This window comes from Helianthus annuus, chromosome 1 (genome assembly GCF_002127325.2).
Source record: "Helianthus annuus cultivar XRQ/B chromosome 1, HanXRQr2.0-SUNRISE, whole genome shotgun sequence".
NCBI lineage: Eukaryota > Viridiplantae > Streptophyta > Magnoliopsida > Asterales > Asteraceae > Helianthus > Helianthus annuus.
This window is the reverse complement of record NC_035433.2, coordinates 125,258,425-125,269,467: the sequence shown is the minus strand read 5'-3', so window position 1 is coordinate 125,269,467 and position 11,043 is coordinate 125,258,425. Positions and strand designations below refer to the sequence as shown.

The window sequence follows — 11,043 nt, the reverse complement described above, 5'->3', positions numbered from 1 at the left end:
TTATTATTTGATATATAAAATTAGATTTATTCAACCCGTACAAAACACAGGGTTTTTTTAATATATAAAAATAATTTATTATTTAGTTTTTTTTTCATTATTTGATGTATAAAATTATATTTATTCAACCTGTACAACAATACAATACAAGGGGTTTTAAAGATATAACTTTTTATTTTTTAGTATATAAAGTTATATGTATTCAATCCATGTAATAAATAAAGTTTTTAAAGATATATTATTTTATTATTTAGTATATGAATTCACATTTACTCAGCTCGTGTAATACACGGGGTTCTAATCTAGTTTACAATAAAGTAAACACAAGAGGACACAATCAACTTTTCAAATAAACCGGGGATTTGTAAAGGAAAAAAAATTGATATGTGAACTAAAGGTGGCAAAAAAAAAAAAAAACAAAAAAAAAAACAAAAAAAAAACATTTTGAAACCGAAACCAAAAATGGCGACTTGAACTAAACCGATTTGGGATCCAAACCGGTTTGAAGTGACACGGGTCCTAAACTTATAGAAACCGTCACTTTGATACCGATTCCTCTCCCTGGACCCTCAAGCCGACCCGAATTGGCTTTAAATCCAAACATGTGCTAAAAACCAGTTTCAACCTGGATTTGACCATTGGAAACATATTTGAACTTATATGACCGTTTGAACCGAAACGAATCCCAAACTTATGTGACCATTTCTATAAGTTTTTTGCACCCAAAATCACCATTTTGTCATCCCAAACTTATGTGACCGTGCAACATGCATACATTCTTATGAATCATTACATTTAGTTTGTTTATTGTTTGAGGTTGTGTTATGTGTTGTTTGGTTGTTTATCTCTTGGTGCATTTTCAATTATTTTGGATATCACATCATCATAGGCTCGTCTGTTCCCCATTATCTATGAGCGGAACTTGACGTTGTCAACCATACGAGGTTAGCTCTGTTTGATTGAGCTTAAACCTTGCAGCACACCATAGTACCGTGCAATATACATTCATTCATTGGCACACCATATTACCGTGCAAAATACATTCATTCATTGGCACACTATAATACCGTGCAGGATGCATATATTTATTGAATCATTTTAGTTGGTTTGTTTATTGTTTGAGATTATGTTATGAGTTTGATATATTACATACAACATGTTTACTTACATTGGTTAACACACGTTTTCTCAATAAACCAAATTTAAACATTATAATTTTTCAAATAACAATAAGGTTCACTCGCCAACTTTTATTGACCTAAAAACTATTTTTACACATGATACGAGTGATCAGGTACGAAAAGAAGATTTGACATAAGATGGACCCTAGTTAACAAGAAACGGATTAGCATAGTTAATTGTTATGTACAGTGTTCATATGTTTATTGTTTTAATTGGATTATCTGTTTTGTGAAAACATTTGTTATGGATAAATGATTATTTAAAACACGCAATAGCCCCGATCAACTCAATCATGTCCCGATCACCTATTCTGCTGCGAGTCGGGTGTGACAAACAATTACTCATGCGCCATGCAGCTCGGGTATTATTAAGTTACACAAGTTAAGCTAGAAGTTTCTTACCAAACTCAAGTTTAGTTGACAGCAGGCTTCACTGGTCTCAGTTACATCCTTAACCTTAATGAGTTTTATGTTTTATTACCTAACTTTTTCATACATTAATAGCTATATTAACGAACATTTCATTCTCTTAAATTTGAGCAGCCTATTGCTATAGTTTTCTTGAAAAAATTACCGGATTTTAAATAACAATTTGACCATTACGTGATTACGTGATTTTGAATACCCAGCACATGCTACGTGATTTTGAATACCCATTACATGAGTACACATTCAATATAAACCATTACGTGATTACACATTCATTATAAATCCATTACGTGATTACAAATTCAATATGATTTGTTATAACTAATATTATTACAATTATGTTTGTTACGTGATTACACATTCAATAATGAGAACTTCATTGTTATGCTTTATAACGTGAATAAATCTCTAATATACGACATTATGTGATTATTATAAGTTGATTTGGCTAATGTTTTGTATATAATTTATCCTTAATACGTGATTAGACCTGAAATTTTATGTATTACATGTTTTTGTTTTTACGTAATTACGTAATCACTCATTGTGGTTTCACATAAAATACTATAATGAAATCACGTAATCACGAAATGGGTATTCAAAGTCACGTAGTCACGTAATAATACATAGTCAACTATTGTTACGTAATTACGTAATCACTTAGTGGGGTTTCACATAAATATACTATAATGAAATCACGTAGTAATCACGTAATGGATACTCATAATCTTGTATTTAAAATCACGTAATCACATAGTCATGTGTTGGGTATTCAAAATCCTGTAATTTTGTTTTAAGAAAACTATCGCAATAAACTCCTCAAATTAAAGAGAATGGAATGTTTGTTAATACGGTGTAATTTAAAAACAAATATTAGCATATAAAAAAGTTATTGCCATTTGAAAATTAACAATTAAGGGGGAAACTAGTCAAGTGAGAAAATACCAACTTACCATTTCTATATTTGTTATTTCAATTGTTTGAAACTGAAATTCACGTAATTTCATGCCTTATCTTACACGTTGATCTTGCAATTGAACGGTTGTCATTGCGGCATTGCCTCGCATACTTCGTACAAAGAAACCGTCTTGTACGCTATCCGGACTCTAAAAACTATTATCAAAAAGAAATTTATATTCACTAGTCATAATCATCATCATCATCAAATAATTGAATAAGTACAGATTTCAACTCCTAAAGGTCAACAATAGGCTTTGAAAAGTCTTACCCAAAATTTCGTTAATCGAAAATTGACAGGACCTAAATTAATTTCGGGTATGATATTATGGAGTCTCCTTCGAATCTTCCACCAATTAATTTCATAAAGTCAAAATTCCTACCATTTGACTTATTAATTCATAAAGAAGACCGGCAGCCACCCCACCAATCATATAACTAACCCAATTTCAGTTGCAGAAGATCATCAATTCAAAATGGGTATTTGTGTGGGAAAGCAATCCAATGTTGCCCATGCTTCTTCTACTCAATTTCTTGGTATGTTTGATGTGATCCTCTGTTTTTTCTTTATCAATTTGATACTCAGTTTGTAGGTTTAATGATGTTCATAGTTTTGGTTAATTTTGATTTACAGAGGATATGATTAATAACAAGGCGAAATCTAATTCAAAATCTTTGAAGAGTCAAACAAAAACAGTGAGTTTGAACAAGGTTTCGAAAGCACATAAGTATAATGATCATTTGCCTGTGCCAATTAACCTCAAGGCCTTCAACCTGAATGATCTCAAGGCCGCCACCAAGAACTTCCGGCCGGATAGTCTTCTGGGTGAAGGCGGTTTTGGTCAAGTTTTTAAAGGGTGGGTTGATGAGGCCACCCTTGCTCCGGCTAAACCGGGTACAGGGATGGTGGTGGCGGTCAAGATACTCAAGGAAGATAGCCGCCAAGGTCACCGGGAATGGCTTGTAAGTGATCCCCTTTCCTTTGTCGTGGTTCGTTGTTTGCTGTTGGTGTTTTCATAACCGGACTGGTCATTTCACCAACCGTCTTTTGGGACACACTGGTCATATCTATTTCAAAAAGTAAATATCAAATACAAGTGGAATTTTTTTTTTTTTGAATTTTTTCCCTACCCTTAAGAATGATATTTAATTGTAAAATATAAAAACAATATCATGATTTTACAATAGCAGAGTAAAAATTATCACAATTTCTTTTTTTTTTTTTTTAATTTTGAGACTATAATACGTGCCATATAAGATGGGGAAAAAATTTCAAAAAAAAAAAAAAAAAAAAAAATCTCTCTTCCACTTCTTACGTTAAGTGTATTTTGTATTTTATGACCTATTTGTACAATAACTTAACCCTAGTTTCAAAAACTAGATAACATCACGAATAATTTAAATTTATGTATTTGCATGTTTAACTACCTAAGAACATAATATGGAACTAGTTTATCTTTTGGTGTAGATATGCAATGTTAAAAAAAATATATATAAAGTCCGAAGTAGTAATTGTTGAATTAATAAATGAAATTTTTGAAGGAAAAAAGATTGAAATCTGGACCAACAATTGGTGCGATTTACCCGGATTTCAATTTCTTTTCCTTCAAAAGTAGTAAACCGAACTAGTTATGTAGCTAGTTTTCGGTCCAGTTTTATTGTAGTCAGTTCCCGGTCTGACCTATCCGGTTTTGAAAAGGGTGTTCGCGATTAAAGCATTGAAGTGTGTTCCAAAAAGTGAATTATTCACAAGGATTTGTGTTCTGTTTTTTTTTTCTATTTGCAGACTGAGCTAGATTACATGGGGAGACTTCATCACAAAAATCTTGTTAAACTCATTGGCTACTGCTCAGAATGCGAAAACCGCCTTCTAGTTTATGAGTTCATGCCTAAAGGATGTTTAGATAATCACTTGTTTAGAAGTGAGTATTACTTTCTAGTTTTCCATACTGATACTCTGTGTTTCATTTTGTGGGTCCGATATCATAAAAAAGATATGATACGGGACCCGCAAAACATGAAACAAAGAATACAGTAAGATTTTATTAACTTTACAAAACAATTTGCAGAAAGCGTTCAACCGATGCCATGGGCCACAAGGATGCGCATCGCCATTGACGTAGCAGAGGGCTTGTCATTTTTGCATGGTCAAGAACCTTCTATCATATATCGCGATTTGAAGGCTTCTAATATTTTGCTAGATTCGGTATACGCCTAATTTGTTTGTATTTTATGTTAACTTACAAAGCAAAGATATTTTTTGTTCCTTGTATTCTTATTAATTGAATTATGTAGGATTTTAATGCAAAGCTTTCGGATTTTGGTTTGGCAAGAAACGGTCCTGTTGGAGACAACACACACGTGTCTACAAGGGTTGTCGGCACCAATGGCTATGCTGCACCAGAATACGTAGCAACAGGTACGAGTTTTTGATACTTGAAGTATTAAGCTATGGTGTTTGGGATTGCGTTTACAAATTGATTCCTGATTATTGCGTCTTCAAAACGCAAATAATCGCTTTGTAGAAGCAGAAGCACATCCAAACACTATTTCTACTAGACAATATCATTTTGTATGTGATAACTCTTTTTCAAAACATGATCCCAAGCACTTTTTAAAATGTATAAACTATGTACGAACACGTTTGATCTTTTCACACGATACCTAATTTTAACGAGAATGGTTTGTACACTATTCAGGGCATTTGACACCAAAAAACGACGTGTACAGTTTTGGGGTGGTCTTATTGGAGTTGATATCAGGAAGACGGGCCATAGCCGACGAGAGAGCCGGTGGGGTTGAAGAGACATTGGTAGATTGGGTTAGACCATTTCTAAGCGATACCAAACGCGTCCTAAGAATCATGGACACTAGACTTGGTGGTCAATACTCCAAGAAGAGTGCACAAGCTGTGGCTGCACTCGCGTCAAAGTGTCTCCACAGTGACCACAGGTTCAGGCCAACTATGGTTGAGGTTCTTGCTACATTGCAAGATATTCAAAATGGTCAGAAAGATGTTTTGAGGGCTTCACCTGATCAACACCAACGGAAATTTAGGAGTTCAAAGGAGATAAGTGTAGGTACAAATTAAAGATGATGGGTTGTAACTTTTACTTTGTGAAGTACAAGAGTGATTGTAGATAGTAACCGACACATGGCCCTTTACGTCTTGTTGATCGTTGCATACATTGAATAATGCAAAGTTCGCTTCGTGTTCAGCTGCGGCTTGAGCATTATCTTTGGCTACATTGCATGTTACATCTTTAATGTCAGTAGTTTCAACATAAGAAACTTGGTTTTGACACTATTAGGGTGATTTTTGGGTTGATTTTCACAAACCATTAAAACCCACACTACCATCAAATCGAAGTAAGTTGGCGAATTTAGCCTACTTGAGATAACGCGGTTCAGTTCACGATTCGGTTTTTACAGTTCGATGGTTACTAGTCCAACTGACGGTTTGAAAATTGCTATTAGACGTGCAAACAAAGCCAGACTTTTTAGCTACATTTATTTTCATTTTTTGAATATGCATATGCACTTATGTATATGTATTTGTCATATATAAACCTTCCATAATCATATATAATTTTAATACAAATTAATGACTTTAAAATCATATGTAATTTTAATATAAATTAATGACTTCAAAAAAAATATATTCAAAATGTCAAAATTAATTGGTGGGTCTAAGTGACCCACTAAACTTTGGTTGAGTCGCTTGGTGGGTCCAGCTAATCCAACCAGTTGAGTTTATGCTATCACGTAACTTTTGTTAAAACCTCTACACTGATCGCATGTTCTCGTTTTATGTATAAACCATTTTTTATTGGTGACATTGGAACATAATTTATGACCATTGACTCGTTATGTTAGATAAACTAGTTTTATCACCCTAGTCGCGTTGCAGCGAACTTCTTTTATTATTTAGTCTTTGTTTACATGTGGTTTGATATTACTATGAGCGCGTTGCACACGGAACTACTAACAAGAATAAAAAGAAAATGTAAAAAAACAGTAAAAAAATAATCGAAAGAAAATCAACAAAAAAAGTTGTATGTTAATAATGTTGTTCGTATGAAACTCGTGGTCAGAGATGAGCAAATAATACTGGGTACCTGTACCGAATTTCCCAAACCGAAGGATCTTAAGTACCAATTCTGTACCGACTTTTGGCGTTCCTAGTAACGGTTCGCTACCGATTTTTATCTTCATATGCCGGTACCGTAACCGGTATTTTCGGTATCGGTTGTCACCGAGCTCATCTCTACCCCAGAAACTAAAAAAAGAAATCATTAAAAGTTGAAGAAAATCAATAAGAAAAAGTTGTACGATACCGTTGGTGTTTGTACGGCACCCGTGATTGGGGATGAGCAAATGGTACTGTGTAGCAATACCGAATTTCCGAACTAAAAGATTTTCAAACTCAATCTGGTACCGTCTTTTGGCGTTTTCTGTATCAGTCTGGTGCCGATTTTTACCTTTATGTACTGATAATGAACCGGGTCGTACCTATATTTTCGATACCAGTATTGGTTGACACCAAGCTTATCCAACTGAGAAAGTAAAGTAAAAAAAGTAATTATTATTATTATTATTATTATTATTATTATTATTATTATTATTATTATTATTATTATGTTAATATGGTATTATAATATAATATAGTTACAGATCATTTCATTTCTAAAATTAATATATAGTAATAATAATAATAATATATAGTTTTCTACAGATTACCACTCGGCGTTATTTTTTCCCGTCTTTATTTATTTTGTTTTTACAAGTTTTTTCGGTGTTGATGGTCGCTGACAATTTTACAACCGCTGCAACGTAGGGGCTTAATACTAGTAATAATATATAGTAATAATTACGATCTTGATAAATAATAAATGCTTACCGAATATTTCTAATTTAAATTTAAATATGAACAACGAATAATAAATTAAGGAAAATAGCAATACAACTAATTTGTATACCTATCCATGATACATTGAATATTTCCAAAAGGTCGGATTAAAGACAATGCTAGTATACTACGTTGAATTGAATTGGGGGGGGGGGGTGTGTAAATGTACGATACCTCTGATCGAGGGGAGCGAAAGCCTGCAAGCAGGATTCGAACCCGCGCCACTTAGACTCCCGAATCGGTTTTAGATGGGTGCCGGTGGCCACTGGGCTGACACCCCGTGGTTGACAAACAAACCTGTAGAACCCAGGAATCGAACCCGGGTCTACCAGGTTAATCATATGCATACTTTTACATTTTTATATTAATGAGAAACATAGACGAAAATAACGTTGACCCCCACACCTACGTTGTGGCATGTTAAATCGCAAAATTTAAAAGGAAACGTAAAACGAAAAACTTGCGAAAGATGAAAAGTATGGTGACCAAAATTGATACTAAAAAAAGTGTAGGGGTTAAATTGCAAAAAAAAAAATGAAAATCTTTGGGTTAGAAGTGAAAAATCAATATTTTTTTTGGGAAAACCCCTATGCATAGGTCACAATACTATAAAACCTTACAATGTTACTAATTTATAGCGTGGTAATATGGTAATAATTGTTGTTGTGTTAGGGTGATTTGGCAACCTTATCACCTTTTAATGGTTCGAATTTCCTCTAGAGCAAAAATGTTCCGGGTCAAATCAGAGGATTTGCCACAGTGGGCTTTTGGGCGGTGAGTTTCCTTTGAAATGATGACGAGCCGAGCCATCAATGCCATCAGTGTTTGCAGGCGTGGATGACCTGTTGCCATGAGTTTACCTGGGTCATCGAGCTTCTATTTATCATCTATACTCTATACTAAAACAAGGGGAAATGAATTTTATCACCCCCAAACCTATCAAAATTGGCCGCTGCCACTCCCAACTTTCATTTTGGCTCCCACCATCCTCTACTTAACATTTAGGTTGATGTGTCACCCCTTTATTAAATAATCACTAACTCAGTTTGTTTTTTAATCCTACGTGTCAAGGGAGTTGTGAGCTGGCCTGCCCTACGTGGACTCACCCTTTACCATCCTAATTTGTAAGCTTAAGAGAAAACTCAAATGTAACACCCCTAAAAATATTAAATTATATATATGTATTGAAAATAAAATGGTGAGATTTTAAATTAGGAATAATAAAGCTAGTTAAAATCTTATTATAAAAGATGGGGAAATCAAAGTATTATAACCACTTTATAAACTTAGAAACTAGAGGGGCCAAGGGTGCCAAATTTGAAAGTTTGTTTTGTTATAATCCTGGATAAACATCAGGACACACACTTTGTGTGTGTATCCTGTTCGATGAAAACCCCAGGAGCAAACTCATGCTCTTCAAAACCCTAACTCATTCAATTTCACTCAAAATCAAAGAAATAAAACCAAATTGAAGGTAATTCAAGGCTGAATTTGTGATCATCATACTTAGTAGATCACAAGGTATGTTAAAATTCTTAGATTGGTGATGTTTTGAACCTACATGATTTCTTGTAATTGAAATTAGTAAATAATTGAGTGAGGTTATGGGTAAATTATGATGAATATAAGTCTAGGAACAAGTCTTAGACAATAATTTGATCAATTCATGTCATAACCTATTAGTTTCAATGTTTGTCATATGGGTGTGATATGGGTTTTGTGAAGATTACTTGAATTCTTGTGATATTTATGTTACTTGATAGCTATTATGCAAGTTCAAGTGTCAATTTTGGTGTTCTAGTCATATTAGTATGCAAATGATGTTTTGATATGGTTAACTAGTTAATCATGAACATGATAATGGTATTATGATGGTTATGCCCTTAAGATGTTCGATAAAATGTCTAAGTGATTTAGAGATGTTGAAAAATATGAAATAATCACTTAATTGATTAACCAAGAGTATTATATGGTGAATATTGAACCATGAATTCTAAGCGATATATTCGAATTAAATTCTATATGTAATTTGGGTGGATCGTCAAGTGTGCAAGGCGGGACGGATAACCACTTAAAGGGAAAGCTCTAAAGGTACGCGGCTATGCGCTTCGTAATATCTTGTTAGCACTTTTATGTTTAGTTGTTGAATGATAATCCATTCGTTATAACATTTGGATAGTACTAAAATGAAGGATTTTGTTTGTAGTAACCAAACAAGAATAAGTAGAAATTTCGACAATATAGAAATAATGAAAGTGGTGGATTCTACTTAAAAGCTTAAACGGGTCAAATTGACTCGAATACTACATGTTTGATTCTAAAAAGGTGATGGATTTCGCTAGTGAAATCAAACGGGTCAAAATCACCAAAGTATTGAACTTTGGTAAGTTAAAGCGATGAACGTCGCTAATTTGGATAAACGGGTTGATTAAGACGTATATACTTTTTAATGGCACTTGAGTTTTAATATAATGTGTCATAAAAATATAGGTATGTTGATGGGTAAGCTCTTATAGATGTTTTGAGCTCATAAGTAAATTCTATGGTTCATTAATTGAAACGGGTCGAATAATTGTGAAACTTCATATAAGCCAAGGGCTTAATTTCAGAAATTTGTTCATGTGAATGTTGGTTTTAAATTATATGTTATAGAATATCGAATTACGATCACGTAGGAAGAAACGTGACCCAAATCGGACAAAAAACAAAGAAGTTATGACCGTTTTAATAAAATGTGGTTGAGCTAGGAATAGGCAGGTCTGAAATCAAAACCTGTTGTCGAAATACACTTTTCGCGTCACGCGACGGAGGGAACAGATCACTGTCGTGGCACGCGACACCTGTCGCGCCACGCGACACCTGTCGCGCCACGCGACACCTGTCGCGCCACGCGACAGGGTTGGACATTGGTGTCGCGGCACGCGACGGGTCACAAGTGTTGAAATTTGTTGCTGATTGTTGTTTTATTCATATAAACTCATATAAACCAGGTTTTAGCATTCATAACTAACAAATTTTAAGTGGTTTTGAATATAGGTAACTCATATGATGATGCGGATGGCGATCAAGCTGAGGAAAGAACCGAACACGCATGCTAAAGAAGCTTCCGCAACTAAATTATGTCTTTTGTCACTAAACACTTTTGGTGTTGTTTGCTAAACTTATGTAGCACCTTATCAACATCTTTGGGTGGTTTAAACTTATGTAAATATGGTTACAAACTTAGTAAAAGTCTTTTGAAGGTTTTGAATGTTATATAAATGTCGTTAAGTCGATGTTTTATAATGAATTCATTTTAAATGCATATATATATATATATATTGTTTAAATTATATAAAGCGAATTAAGGGTCTTACACCAAACTGGACCGGTAGTGGAGGACATACATAAGAAATAACCGAATAAATAAAACAAGCATCAAATTCTGAAACGACGCCGGATTGAGAAGCAACATAATTAACATAATCAACAGATCCTTGGAAATGTCTGAAACTTCGATTGAGAAACATTCGCTAAATTATAAGCAGAAACAACTGAAGAAACACTGGATAAATGACCGGAATCAGA

The 11,043-nt window shown here is 33.9% G+C and overlaps 1 protein-coding gene and 1 long non-coding RNA gene across 2 annotated transcripts; both read left to right on the top strand.

Annotated features, from left to right (window-relative positions):
* Positions 1–2,848: 2,848 nt before the first annotated feature.
* On the top strand, positions 2,849–5,874 carry LOC110916772 (probable serine/threonine-protein kinase PBL18). The gene is made up of 6 exons (XM_022161443.2): positions 2,849–3,104; positions 3,202–3,530; positions 4,354–4,489; positions 4,637–4,773; positions 4,863–4,986; positions 5,267–5,874. Exons 1-6 carry the CDS (start codon positions 3,044–3,046, stop codon positions 5,656–5,658), a joined length of 1,179 nt encoding a protein of 392 aa, XP_022017135.1. The 5' UTR covers positions 2,849–3,043; the 3' UTR covers positions 5,659–5,874.
* A 2,984-nt stretch (positions 5,875–8,858) lies between these two features.
* LOC110904011 lies at positions 8,859–10,746 on the top strand. The gene is made up of 3 exons (XR_002572305.2): positions 8,859–8,997; positions 9,523–9,567; positions 10,513–10,746. It is a non-coding gene; the product is annotated as an uncharacterized LOC110904011 (long non-coding RNA).
* Positions 10,747–11,043: the final 297 nt, after the last annotated feature.

Excerpts from the sequence above, each read along its gene's own strand:
- LOC110916772 (XM_022161443.2), top strand. The coding sequence starts at position 3,044 with ATGGGTATTTGTGTGGGAAAGCAATCCAATGTTGCCCATGCTTCTTCT. Across the intron at positions 3,105-3,201 it reads TTCTTCTACTCAATTTCTTG|AGGATATGATTAATAACAAG; the intron begins GTATGTTTGATG and ends TTTGATTTACAG. Across the intron at positions 3,531-4,353 it reads AAGGTCACCGGGAATGGCTT|ACTGAGCTAGATTACATGGG; the intron begins GTAAGTGATCCC and ends TTCTATTTGCAG.